Raw genomic sequence first — 14,518 nt, forward strand, 5'->3', positions numbered from 1 at the left:
CCTCCACACCAGCCAACTACTTCTCCGTTGCGCTTGATGGACGTTCTCATGCGGGATGGGTTTCGGACACGCGCATGCCGTCAGGACCAGACTTGGACTTCTAGAAAACTGGACTAGAAATTGATTGCTCATTTCTTTATTTGTCTTATTTATTTATTTTCTCTCTCTCACTCACTACTTACTTCACTCTTTACTGTTTATATTGTTACTATTGTAGTGTCTGTTATCGGTCAGAGGAGGACGGGCCCCCCTCTGAGTCTTAGTTCCTTTCAAAGATTCTTCCTCGTGCTCTAGGGAGTTTTTCCTTGCCACTGTTGCCCTTGGCTTGCTCACTGGGGGCTTGGACCCAGACTTTTGTTAAGGTGCATTGTGACAACAACTATTGCAACAAGCGCTATATAAATAAATTTGACTTTGACTAATATGTCTGATAATATAGCTGCAATTGTACCTTGACCCTTCTCAACTGAAGCTACCGCTACCAAGGAAATCACTCTTCTGTTCCACAGCTGTGGACAGCTTGTTCCTCTGTCTAGCAGTCATTAACACACATTCTTATGCATTTGCATTTGCATTAATAATTTCTAATGATTAATTGTGTAATAGTAAATTTAAAGTGCAATGTGTTGGCATATCTCAGCATATCCATGTGTTAATCTTTGAAGGAAAAACACAAGCAGTTCATGCAAAAAGCAAACTCTACAAAATGGCTTTAAGAAGGTTTATGGACACTGACTGTGAAAGTATAATTTGATTTTTTTATAGCTGCACTTTTTGCTTTTGCCTATTATTAGTATAAGTGTTATTATTATTAGTGATTTATTGAGCTTCTCATACTCACCACTGTGTATTTGCCATGTATTTGCTGGGCTGTTTATTTTTATCTGATGGATGTTTTTAGGATCCAGGTTTAAATAATCACACAGAATACGGAGCGGTTCCCATTTATGGGATTTAAAAATAAAAGATGTCTGTCTTAGAATAGCAATATTAATTACCTCAAAAATGATGGATGTGCCAGTAGCAGTTTTTCTGCATGCACTGCCTCAAGCAGAACTCATGCCATCAGTTTGGACTTACTCATCCTTGCAGTCTGTACTTTATATGTGGACTTGTTAAAAAAAATTATGAATTTGGATTTCTTTTTCCATTTTGATTTAATGAAGCAATGATTGCATACTAGGTAATGTAAGCCTACAAAATTTGTAAATTGCAGGGCAAACTTGGCCAACTGAATATTTGCTGTCTAACACTGAAGCTTGAATATTTCTACAGTTAACCAGGCTTGAATATCTCTACAGTTAACCAGGTCTTCCTTGCACTTGGTCTGCTTGGCTTACCACACATTATTGGCTTTCAAAGTTTTCTTCCAGTATATCATATAACAAATTGCACATTCTTGTTTATGTGTATAAGGTTGTATAAGGTTTCTTCTTCAGTGTCCAGACTGTCCTATTTCAACCATTGTATTTATTTCATCTACATTGTTCAGGTTTTAGACACAGGAGGATGTTTCCAGTATAGTTTATTCATATAAAGTATGAGCAACATCTGTTTACCGCATTTCTCCACCAAAACACCCGAACCGCCACCACTGCCAAAAAAATACCTGCAGCTCGTCTTACACCTCTCTCTCTCTCTCTAGCATGACCTTGGCTTCCAGTAGCTGCACACATCAGATTTAAAACCTTGATGCTCGCCAGAAGAGCCAAAGATGGACCAGCCCCTCCATACATGAGGTCAATGGTCAAATCCCGATCCGTAACACGAATACTTTAAACCTGAAGTACGGATCGGCTTGAAAAATCAAACTTCCAATCTCATGGAAGACAAGCATGGAGTCTATTTTCTGTCCTGGCTCCCAGATGGTGGAATGAACTTCCACTTGCTGTCTGGACAGCAGAGTCATTGTCTGAGATAGAACTCATGTATTTTGTACTTCTAGGCATTAGCACTGATCCCTATATTTCTATTCTAGTTCAGTATGCTAGTTTATTGGTATATTGGACTTTAATCTACTCTACTGGCTAGGATGTATTCTAGGGGTAAATGACAAAGCACTTTTGTAAGTCGATCTGGATAAGAGTGTCTGCTAAATACCATAAATGTAAATATAAATGCAAATGACCTGTTTACTGGATTTATGGATATATCTAGTAAAAGTGATCAGACATCCAAGTTCAGACACACACACACACACACTCACCAAATCAAAAAGTACTTTCATCTTTGGCATGAAAATGAATCCCTGTGGTTAAGCACAAAATGTAACACTCTCAAGAAAAATGTTATAAATAACAACGGCAATGATGGCATATTTTCATTTTAATGGCAAAATATTATTATTGTATACACATAAATGTGGCAGTTTCTTAGTTATGGATGAGGGCCAGGTCAAATTACATCTGTGGGATTAATTTCAAATGAAAAGTTAATTTACAGTAACTGAGTATCTCAATTAATTGAAATCTTCGCCATCTAAGACAGCTGAAAGTACAAAGAATAGTCTCTTCTACATAGCTCTAACTGATGCTTCTTAGCTCATCTTTCTTAATGAAGTCTGTCAATTCTATATAAGAGGCAGACAGTTTACTTAATTAGTAATATAACCTGATATCACCCCCCTGTGGATGAAAAGGTGACGTGAAGAAGCTGCTGCTTGTGCTGTTGCTTCAGATTGAGGAGGCCAACAACAGGCTGTGTAAACATTTTTTGTATAATTCCACCAATAATGTTACATCTTATTTTAACAGAAATCATTCAAGAAAAATAAAACATAGTATATTTCATTTATTTAATTAGTCCTTAAATTATATTGATAGAACAATATGTAGGCACTCTTAAATATGTAGGCAAAATAGGTCAGTTTGGCCAGTAAGCTAACTGTTTATTGTTGATGCGGAGAAACTTTGGAACAGCACTGCGCAGGCTTTCTGTACTTTGTTAGCTAGCTAGCTATAGTGAGTGGTAGATTCACCATTATTTGACATCCCGAATGCCCTCTGAAGCTGAAACTGAACGAGGTGAGTAGCAAACTAAGCACGTGCAAAGGCTTCACTTTAAAGCTTTCAGAGGATGCCTCCTATGTCCTACAACACGCACTTATACTACTCACAGATAATAAACCCACTATTCCAATATTCTGCTTGCACCCCTGCAGGATCAGGTTGTCGGCTATGAGGGCGAGATCTATTTGAGATGAAGTGGTCTAAGAACAGAGCAAGAGAACTGGAGTTCATGCTGGTGAGAGAGTTTGAGAAAGGGGGGGGGGGGTAATGAGTAAAGCAAGATATCCTGAAAGAAAAAAACAATTTACAATGTACTCAGATGACAACACTGTGTGTGTGTGTGTGTGTGTGTGTGTGTTCAAGCACACGTACAGAATTACATCTAAGTTAGTAAACTAATAGGAGGCTTGTCCATGTGTGCATGTCTGTATAATGTTTACAGGTGTATGATTTTCCCACGACCTCTGTGAGCTGTGTTTAATACCCATTCCTGCACTGTAAATCTCACAGTTTCATGTTTACATAATTCTGGCTCCTAATACTGATTTATGGTGTGACAGGAAATAGAGCACATCGTGCACAGATCACTGAGTCTCTTCAGGGCCGATGGGACAGGAATGGCGGATTACACGCTGGAGTTGCCAGGTGACGGACTGAAGATCTCAGACATCTGGGTTAACACTTCCTGGCTCCAACAGGCCTGGTTCAACCCACTATGGGTTTAGTACAAGAAGATTTTGGGAAGGACTTTGGTCAAAGGCTTGGTGACAGTTAGGTAGGAATGAGTAAGGGTTTGGTAGAGGCCTATAAGGCTTTGGTAGAGACCTATAAGGGTTTGGTATAGACTTATAAGGGTTTGGTAGGTGCCTGTAAGGCTTTGGTAGAGGCCTGTAAGGGTTTGGTAGGTGCCTGTATGGGTTTAGTAGAGGCCTATATTGGTTTGATAGAGGACTGTTTGGATTTGATAGGTGCCAGTATGAGTTTGGTAGAGGCCTGTAAGGGTTTGGTAGGTGCCTGTATGGGTTTAGTAGAGGCCTGTATGGGTTTGGTCGAGGCCTGTAAGGGCTTGATAGGTGCCTGTATGGGTTTAGTAGAGACCTGTAAGGGTTTGATAGGTGCCTGTGGTGTAAACGCTTATCAGCTAATATTACTAATGAATAGACTAAAGCTATTCATCTATTCGATATCTCTAATAAGTCACATTTGAGACACAACACATTTAGTAACACATCAGAGGTACAGTGTAGCTACAAGTGTTTTTTATAAAAATTTATAAACTACATTTCAATTGAAATAGCAATTTTTTTAAATAAATGTTATTCTAAAACTGCATCAGTGATATAAACAATTTCATTAAAATACAACATCAGATTAAGTACAGATATAGTATATCTGGAATTTTACACTTATGATAAGGAGTAATGCTACTCTTCCACATGTGTAATAATGTAAGCACACAGGTAAAGAACTGCAAAAATGTATCATTCTATTTAAAATGAAACACCACAGGAAGTAACAGCAAGGTTAGAAAGGCACTTTGAAGTTCTTTAAGAAATCAAATAATCTAAATATTAAGACACATATTATGCTGATTACAGTCTGATGGAGTCTGATGGAGTGGTTGGAGTGTGACAGTGGGTGATGTTATATGTGTAAGTGTTGGAGTGTGATGGTGGGTGATGTTATATGTGGAGTGGTTGGAGTGTGATAGTGGGTGATGTGATATCTGGAGGGGTTGGAGTCTGATGGTGGGTGATGTTATATCTGGAGGGGTTGGAGTCTGATGGTGGGTGATGTTATATCTGGAGGGGTTGGAGTCTGATGGTGGGTGATGTTATATCTGGAGAGGTTGGAGTCTGATGGTGGGTGATGTTATATCTGGAAGTGTTGGAGTGTGATAGTGGGTGATGTTATATCTGGAGAGGATGGAGTCTGATGGTGGGTGATGTTATATCTGGAGGTGTTGGAGTCTGAAGGTGGGTGAAGCTTTTCTCAGGTTCTTGGACTGTGCTGTAGATTGGAGTTTAGTCCTTGCTGGGTAATTTCACAAGACTGAGGTCATGTTATCCCCTGAGCAAATGTACTAACTCATGTAGCTTTACATGGATAAAAAAAAACTGCATTCAGCATGAAACAAAAAAACATATTTTCAAGACTTTAATTTTGAATAAAAAGTTTATGCTTACCCTCTAAAGCCACATTAGGACATGTCAAGTTTTAAATGGGCAGCAAGAGTTCCTCAAATACTTTTGTTTTGATCAAATTCACAATGTCAGTTATTTTTACAGACTGCTGCCTCATCAATATTCTGGCACCTTTTACCTAAACTGACCAGTAGAAATAACACCAGGTTACTCTAATCCCATGGGAACAGCCATCAGTGGCGGATATAGAAAGTTTTACATGAGTTGGCAATGGAGTGGCAGAGAATATTAGGAGGGTAGAATGTGTGGTGATTACAGATAAGTGAGTGAGGAATTTAGACCAAATTCAAGTCTCCTGTTTTATAAAGCACTAGACTGATAACAATATTTCATACAGCAGTAATGTTTTGTAGTTCTGATCAGTAAAAGCTACATGACAGCAATGTATAAAATGAGTAGCCATTACCATCTCTGTAATTTATATTGCAATTTCATATCCTGTACGAATTTATCATAAATATTACAAAAATTACAAAAATATTACAAAATATTACAAAGGTCTTGCAGTAAAGGATATATGACAGGAAGAATAATCCCAGTATTTAAAGCAAGCATTTACCAGTACAGTATAAACCATACTCACCTCATGAGAAAATAAAAATTCAGACTGAAAATCAAAATTACACCACTTTCAAATGCAACAATACAAACATACTTTATATATAGAATTATTTAAAGATGGATAATAACATTATTTGCTGTTGTTTTCAGATAATTTATGTTGTTTGCTAAAGAAGAACTTAGGAAAAGGGCTGTAATTATATTTATTTAGTCAGTTGACTTTATTGTATTATTTGCTTCAGAAATAACTTACACTCCATGTGTAACAGTGATACAGACATAATGAACTATGCCATTTGCATAGCCTACTGTGGGGAGACTTTTGTTTTGGTGCTGTTCACTGTGGCGTACTCTACTTCCTCTCCTTGATTAAGAGCCTTTGGCAGTTGAACAGTGGAGTAGAGCACTTCCTGTGTGTGGGAGTGTGTGAAATGAACACTGGAGTAGTGAACTTCATCCTGATCATCTGAAGATACTGTGGAGTCACAGGTCTTAGTCAGGGCTGAGATATTATCATATACAGGAGCAGTGTCATGCTGAAAGAGAGAGAGAGAGAGAGAGAGAGAGAGAGAGAGCGAGAGAGAGAGAGAGAGAGAGAATGAAAAGGTTTCTCTGGAAGTAACAATAATCAACATAAGCACTAATGCTGGCTGCACAGTCCACTATGACATGAGACCCATTAAGAACAACTGCAGTGATCTGTTGAGTCCCTCATTTAAACTCACATTTGTGCTGGTCTCCTCACTCCTTCTGCTGACAGCTGCAGATCCCCTCCTGGTGGAGAACCACAGTAATAACATCACCAGCATCACACTCAATTCTCCTGCATTAATCTAAGCCCTCTACAGTTACTACAGTCTGGGGAAAGTGAATTTAACCCTGTTGATACTGTGTGACCCTATATTGTAAACATCAGAGCAAAGACTCTCTGGACTGAGCAGGAAACAGCCTACAGCATTGGCAGGGTGTGTAATATCAATGTGGCTTCAGCTTCTTACCTCATCCATAGACAGACAGCAATGAGAGTCAGAAAGAAAACCACAGTGACTCCAGAAGCTGCGTATGTCCCAGCTGGGTTCCCTGCATCAGGAAGTAGAGGGCAGCATGTTACACAGACGTGTGAACATTCTCGCGATAGAGAGGTGAAAACAAACCAGAACAGATGCTCTATGAAACTGCTCATTAGTGTGCTAGTAACATTTCTTTCTTTAACCACTGTAGCCATTGAATTCGACCCATAATGTACCTGTTGGAACTGAATATTCTGACGAGTCCATTGATCCAAATTGGTTCTGAGCTGTGCAAAAGAAAAGTCCAACTGCTCCTGTAGCCAAAGTTAAATTGGTGCTGTTTCCCAACAGTATAACACCACTTCCTGTCTTCTTGTACCAGGAGTAATTACTGATGGGGTTGGAGTCACTGTAGCACAGCAGTGTCACCGAGTCACCAGACACACGGTCAGTAACAGACGGAACTCTGGGAGGGTCTGAGTAGGAGAACAGGAATTAAAATAAATACGCTTAAAATGTCATTTAACTTATTATATTCATAACACAAGAGGATAACACAAAGCAAACTGCACCTACATAACACATCCAGCAGGGTGGTGGTGGAGTTGTGCTGTCCCAGCTGGTTGTGAGCGGTGCAGTAGTAGAGTCCACTGTGCTGGGAGCTGATGTTGGAGATGCTGTAATTCTGGCCTGTTGGCAGCAGTGTGTCTGCAGCTGCTCTCTGCTTAAACCAGGAGTAGGTGAGAACAGGAGGGTTTGCCTCACTGCTGCAGGTCAGAGTCACTGAATCTCCTTCCACTCTCTCTCCAGAGGGAACCATCAATGCTCTGGTGTTTCTAGGGGGATCTGAAAACAAACACTCAGTGTTAAAATTAAAGCTCAACTCTAAATCCAAACAAACCTTAATATCTGTAACTTTATATATACATATATATTAATGGCCCTATTTTTGGGGTGTTTATCAACTATCCTGATAAGTGTCATCTGTGTCATGAACTCGGGTCACCTTCCTAATGTGCAGATCGCCATACACCTACCTGGAAACTCACCAGCTTCTGATTCACACTCTATTCAACACACACGATCCAGTTCTCCTGAATGATCACCTGTCCTACCTCTGCCCCGCCTTCCACCCTCTCTCCTCCAATCACCTTCCTCCCTCTCTCCTCCAATCAGCTTCCTCCCTCTCTCCTCCAATGATGTTCCTCCCTCCCTCCTCCAATCATCTTCCTTCCTCAGCTCTTCATATACCATTGGAAGGTTGCTGGTTCAAGCCCCACCACTGCCAGGCTTCAACTGTTGGGCCCCTGAGCAAAACCTTTAATCCTCAATTGCTCACGTTGTACTCAGTCATAATTGTAAGTTGCTTTGGATAAAAGCGTCAGCTAAATGTAAAATGAAAGAACATTCGACTATTCCGACTTGCTTTGTTGCAGCCGCACTGTTTACCTTTGTAGCTCATTTTCGTGTTTAGACTGCCGCTATTTGATCTCTCAGTGTCCTCAGGTTTTGTCTGCGTTACACTCTCTCTCTGTAGGGGGGCTTCTACTCTCTACAATTGTCCGTGTTTTTCGATGCAGCCTGTCTGTGTTTAATTAATGTCAGGGGTTTTATAGCATCAATTGTCATTCAGAACTCTGGTAATTCTCTATTTTATATTGATATCGAAGTGCTCATTGTCAGACTTATTTTACAGTGGGCATGTGTTACTAAATGGTTTTGAACCCAGTTTGAGTCAGTTGTAGTTGCTTCCAAAATTAAAGTCGCTTAATGTATGGGCTGTTTTTTCTAGCCTCTTTATAACACTAGACACTCTGACAGTGTTGTGACCTGGGCAGGGTATTTAAATATATAAACACAGCACATATACTGTGCATCCATACATATATACTTCACATGTACAGTATTAATCATACCTTATATGTATTTATATGTTACATTTAAAACATGTTGAATATGTTGTTTCATTAGGGTATAAACTGCACCTACATAACACAACCAGCAGGGTGGTGGTGGAGTTGTGCTGTCCCAGCTGGTTGTGAGCGGTGCAGTAGTAGAGTCCACTGTGCTGGGAGCTGATGTTGGTGATGCTGTAATTCTGGTCTGTTGCCAGCAGTGTGTCTGCAGCTGCTCTCTGCTTAAACCAGGAGTAGGTGAGAACAGGAGGGTTTGCCTCACTGCTGCAGGTCAGAGTCACTGAATCTCCCTCCACTCTCTCTCCAGAGGAAACCATCAAAGCTCTGGTGTTTCTAGGGGCATCTGAACACAAACACACACTGTTAACATTAAAACTAAACTCTCATACACAGTCTGGTTAAGAGATTCTTATACATTCAGAAGTTATAGTTGATAACTGTGAAACTACAACAGATAGCATCATCACCATCATGAGCTGTAGTAGTAAGTATTGATTGTAGTGATGTTTCTGGTTTATGATTAACTGACTTTATTAAATGCATCAAGACATCATGATTTTCATATGTAAATTCTCCACTCACACACAGGAGGAGAGAGGAGGTTCTCATTGCCTTCAGTAGCACAGCTATAACTGACTGCATCCCTAACTGCAGATACAGAGCAGGAGACAGATGTGCAGTGAGACACACGCTGTCCGTTCTTGTACCAGATGTAGGTGGGGTTGTAGGGCAGAGTGCAGGTGGAGCTGCAGCTCAGTGTTACTGTCTGTCCCTCTGATCCTGGGACTGCTGGAGAGTCCACATTCACCTTCAGGCCTGTATGGGAGACTCTCATAAGTGTCTTCAGGGCTCAACACACAGATGGTGAACCATGTGACACTGCCAGACACAGAATACTTATCTTACCTGTGACAGAGAGAGACACACCAGCAGAGCTGTCTGTGTGTATCATGTAGGGGGCTTTAAATCGGAGGAGATATTCTGCTGAGTCAATCTCTGTGAGATGTTTCAGTCTTAGTGTGTTCACATTAGCTCTGTGACTGAAAACCTCCACTCGGTCATCAGCATGACTCAGCTCTTTGACCTGTGGGTGGAGTCTGGCGTACCAGGCAGGTTGGGGGGTGGGCTGCTGATCCGGGAAGGTGTAGTAACCACGTATGTCCACTGATGAACCAATCAGAGCACAGATGCTCTGGGTGACGTAAGTTACACTCCAGCAGCTGTCCTTTCCATAAACACCTGTAACACATAAACTGAGTAAATCATAGCTGAACAAGCAGACTACCAGTTCTTTTAAAGTCAGTTGTATATAATCAGAAGCTGGGAGACAAGACTTGTCTTGTGTCACTTGTCTTGTTCTCAGGGAAGTTGTGCCAAGTTTCCAGTGGGCCCTTTCATGAATGACCTGTTTTTAAAAAGGGCAAGTAATGTCAGTATATTTTGTGCATGTTTATACAATTACATATCAGGCTTTATTGTGTTCCTAAGTGTCTGCATGAACACTACTTATAAGTGCAGTTACAGTATAGACCCCTCCTTTACGCCCTCATCCATGTGATGCCTCTCGCCATGTTTGATGTGTTGTTGTCCTCGGTTAACGTGTCACCGTGTGTGTTGTGTTTACACTCCTTTCCTCACATGTTGCCATGTCCCCCTTTATTACTCATTAGTGTGTCTCCAGCTTCACCTGTTCCTCATTTCCATCCCTGTGAATATTCCTTCGGTTTCCAGTTTTTATTTACTAAGTAATTTACTGTTTATTTACTAGGTTTTATTACCAGTTATGATTGACTATGTGGATGATGGTCAATGTGTAAAGGCTTTAGCATTTAAATGGTCCTCTTATTTTTACTTTTACTTTTATTCTTTTACTTAAACTTTTGCCATTAAAAGACTTTTGTGTCTTTGTTTGGTTGTTTGGTTGTTTTGAGACTCACGCCTGTATCCTGTCACAGTAAGAGTCTAATAAAAAATGTAACACTTGCTCTTTGGTCAAAACCAGGTCACCCATGAAAGAGGCCAACAGAGGTTATTATTATTATTATTATTATTATTATTATTATTATTAGTTACATTTATATAGCACCTTTCTCAAACTCAAGGTTGCTTTACAAATATTGCTTTTTTTTCTTTTTTTTTCCAAGAACAGCAGTGGTTGATTAAAACTTCCAACTGCCAATAATATGTATGTAAACATAAACACAGTGGATTTAAAAATTAAACGCAGTGATTTATGGAAAAACATGTAAAAAAAAAAAAAAGATTCCAAAAATACCTTAAACACTTGAAAACTCTTAAATTGAAATATATCTAAAAATGCTGTAGTTGTCTTATGTCTTAGCCATATGTGACTCAGCATGAGTTCACTGTAATCTAGTAGAAGTTGCCAGTGACACAGAGTGAGTGCAGTTTAAAGTGAGGACAAGAGCAAGAGACAATGAGAACACAAACAAAACACACTGATGTAGTACTGCTGAACCAGCTAGCCAGTGCCCACAAATGTATAGAGCCCTCAACAGTGAAAGGTGCTTCCCAGCTACTTATAAACATGTAGGCAGAACCAGCAGCAAAAAACAGCAAAAACAAACAATCAAACAAACAAACTTTTTATCTGATAGAAGCTGCCAGTAAGGTGCTGACAGAGTGATGAGAGTTTAAAGTGAGGATCTTACAGACAGCAGGAGAGCGGAGCTCCTCATATCCTCTTACAGCACAGGAGTAGCTGCCTGCATCCTCACTACTGCCATACACATACAGTCCATTAGTGTTCTGGTTATATACAGGCTGTCCATTCCTGTACCAGATGTAGGTGGGGTTGTTGGGCAGCGTGCAGGTGGAGCTGCAGATCAGGTGCTTTCGACTACTTCTGTCTGATACTGTAATCTTCAGATCTGCAAGTGATTATAAAAAAATGTCTGGTGCTATTTTTAATGAAAAGAAAATTATTATAGCTTACTAAACTTATTTTTAAATTATACAACATTACCTGTGACAGAGAGAGATACTCCAGGATGTCCAGTGTATTTCCCCGCAGTACTATCAGTGTGGAATCTGAACCTGTATGTGTGAGCGTCACTCTCTCTCAGGTGAGTGACTGTCATACTACAGTCATTCTGGAAGCTCTGTCTATACTGCACTCTCCCCTCATACTCCTCTTCCTCTCTCACATCCACAGGTTCAACACCAACCTGCTGCTCTGTAATGAACCAAAATGATTTTGTGACCTTCTGGTTATTAGGGTAGGTATAGTAACAGTGCAGGTCCACAGATGAGCCAATCAGAGAGCAGATTTTCTGGCTATAGTAAGTCACACTCCAGTATCTCCAATTATCTGTAGAAACACCTGAAACAGAAACACTAAATGAAAAACAACTGAAACACATCAGTGTTATAGCAATAATACTCTGAAACCAGTACCAGTCAGCAATGTACCACATGAGTGTTTCCTCTAATCAGATACTTTTAGTGAGACAATGAGAATGCAGTTTAAAGTAAGGCCCAGAATTCATAAGTATTTGCCTAAGCAGTATTTATAAGAGCATGTACAGTATAATTATCTTATAAAAGTGTGTTACTAACAACTGCTCTTTGATCAAAACCAGGTCGCCCATGAAAGAGGCCAGTAGAGGTTGACTAAATGTACACAGGGAACAGGATTGTAGTACAGTCAGTCAGCTGGCCTAAGAGAACAGTAGCAATACCAGCAGTGATACATTATAGCTAACTGACTGTGAAATGTTAGGTACAGATATACAGTAGATGTACTTAATAAAGTGATCATTTAGTGTGTAAATAAAACACAAATACATGACTGAAATATACTTACCGACACCTGCAAAACAGAAACAAAAATATATCAGCAATTAAGTAGCATCAAGGTCTCCCAGCCATTGCTAATCTAACAGTAGATGCTAGTGAGTTTCTGACAGAGTGATGAGAGTTTAAAGTGAGGCTCTTACAGACAGCAGGAGAGCGGAGCTCCTCATATCCTCTTACAGCACAGGAGTAGCTGCCTGCACCACTATAGTCATACATATACAGTTCATTAGTGTCCTGGTTATATACAGGCTGTCCATTCCAGTACCAGATGTAGGTGGGGTTGTTGGGCAGCGTGCAGGTGGAGCTGCAGTTCAGTGTGGTTCTCCATCTATATGTGTTTGGTCTCGTAACCTTCAGATCTGCAAGTCATTTTAATTAAGAAGCTTTGGTGTTATATTTATAAATAGTATATAGTTAACTAATCTTATGTGATTACGTGTGACAGACAGAGATGCTCCAGGTTCACCACTGTATTGACTGTATTAGTAATATTAGTAATGAAAATGTTAGCTTTTAAACCAAGCCCAATAAATGTGTAGGAAATATGCATAAGATTTATTGATCATATATATATACTCACTGAGCTCTTTTTTAGAAACACCTGCTTTAGGTAAGTGTACAGTCAGAGACTATATATAACCCATCTGTGGTGATGCACAGTTGGTCTTAACCATCTTCATTATCAGTGGTTATTTTCTGACTGCAGAACCAGATGGATGGTGAACCAGTCTCAACTCAGCAATGACAATGACACATGTAAACCAGTAACACACCCATGTCTGATAAACTTGTACAAACGCAGCACAATCATAACTACATTTATGTCCATCAGTATTCAGTATTAGTCTAACTAAGATCCAACTGCAAGACACGTTTGCTTAGTAAGTTCAGACTATGCTGCTGTGAGTGCAGATGGTACAGTGAAGGGACTGGTGTTTGCTCAGCTCTTGTAAATGGTTCTGTCCAGTTTCTTACATACACACTATTGTAAATGTAGTCAGTATCACTGCTCTGTTGAAACTGTTTCACCACCTTCCTTCTGTGTGTACTAGTAACAGAGAATCAGGTGAATTATCCCAGCATGAAATATCACACAATCTCATGTCAGCTCTGACCAGACTGGACTGGAAGGGATAAAATGACTGAATAATTAAAAATGTAATAATATCCATATAAAAAGAATAACACACATGTGACATGCAAATATATAGCTTAAGATGGATTGTCTTAATATGGCGAATATTGAATAATACTGAACTTCTGTATTAGCATTGAGATGTCTTGCATACTGAGTGTGTGTGTGTGTGTGTGAGAGAGAGAGAGAGAGAGAGAGAGAGAGAGAGAGAGAGAGAGAGAGAGTGTGTGTGTGTGTTCTATGTTTTAAGTTTGTTATTACCTGTAATAGTTAGAGTAACTCCAGATGAAGCAGATATCCATTTATTCCTCCATGTTCTAAATCTGAAGTTATAAACTCCAGAGTCACTTACTTTCACGTTGTTCATTGTCAGTGTACAGTCATTCCACTGTGTGCTTACAGACACTCGTCCTAAATATTGAGGATCTTTACTCAGGTCTTGTGGTTCTCCATCAGATCTCTGGACCTGATACCACTCTCTCGGTCTGTCACTGGAGGAACTAGATGTATATTTGCAGGGGATTTTTACTGTAGATCCAGTAAGAGCACAGAGGCTCCGAGAGGAGAGAGTTACACTCTCCTGAGACTGAGCTCCTGAAACACACACACACACACACACACACACACACACCAGGATTATAGGGGTGAGTTCACACTCTTATCTTTATCTGAGTGTGAATGTCATGGTGTGAATGCTGCTGCTGCTGCTGCTGATGATGAATACAAACACACATTGGCATTAGAACCACAAACAGGACTCTGCAGTTTAAAGAACATACAAAGCAGTGCACTGTTGCAACATAAACAAATAGATACTGGCGATGGAGGCATGCAATTTAAAGGTGCAAGGAGGTGGATTTTGTAA

General features: G+C 39.9%; 2 protein-coding genes across 2 annotated transcripts in view; both read right to left on the reverse strand.

Moving 5' to 3' along the window:
- Window positions 1–14,518, reverse strand: part of LOC118240428 (sialoadhesin-like) — a 105,325-nt gene that overhangs the window by 86,870 nt on the left and 3,937 nt on the right. The window lies entirely within an intron of this gene.
- On the reverse strand, window positions 4,282–12,376 carry LOC145653203 (B-cell receptor CD22-like). The gene is made up of 10 exons (XM_081706292.1): window positions 11,686–12,376; window positions 11,372–11,590; window positions 9,606–9,938; window positions 9,282–9,515; window positions 8,773–9,042; window positions 7,360–7,629; window positions 7,020–7,259; window positions 6,772–6,853; window positions 6,499–6,547; window positions 4,282–6,309 (listed from the first exon to the last, which is right to left on the reverse strand). The coding sequence occupies exons 1-10, from the start codon at window positions 12,134–12,136 to the stop codon at window positions 6,079–6,081; spliced, it is 2,379 nt and encodes a 792-aa protein (XP_081562418.1). The 5' UTR covers window positions 12,137–12,376; the 3' UTR covers window positions 4,282–6,078.

Source organism: Electrophorus electricus, chromosome 23, assembly GCF_041902795.1.
Source record: "Electrophorus electricus isolate QZ-2024a chromosome 23, ASM4190279v1, whole genome shotgun sequence".
NCBI classification, from domain to species: Eukaryota; Metazoa; Chordata; class Actinopteri; order Gymnotiformes; family Gymnotidae; genus Electrophorus; species Electrophorus electricus.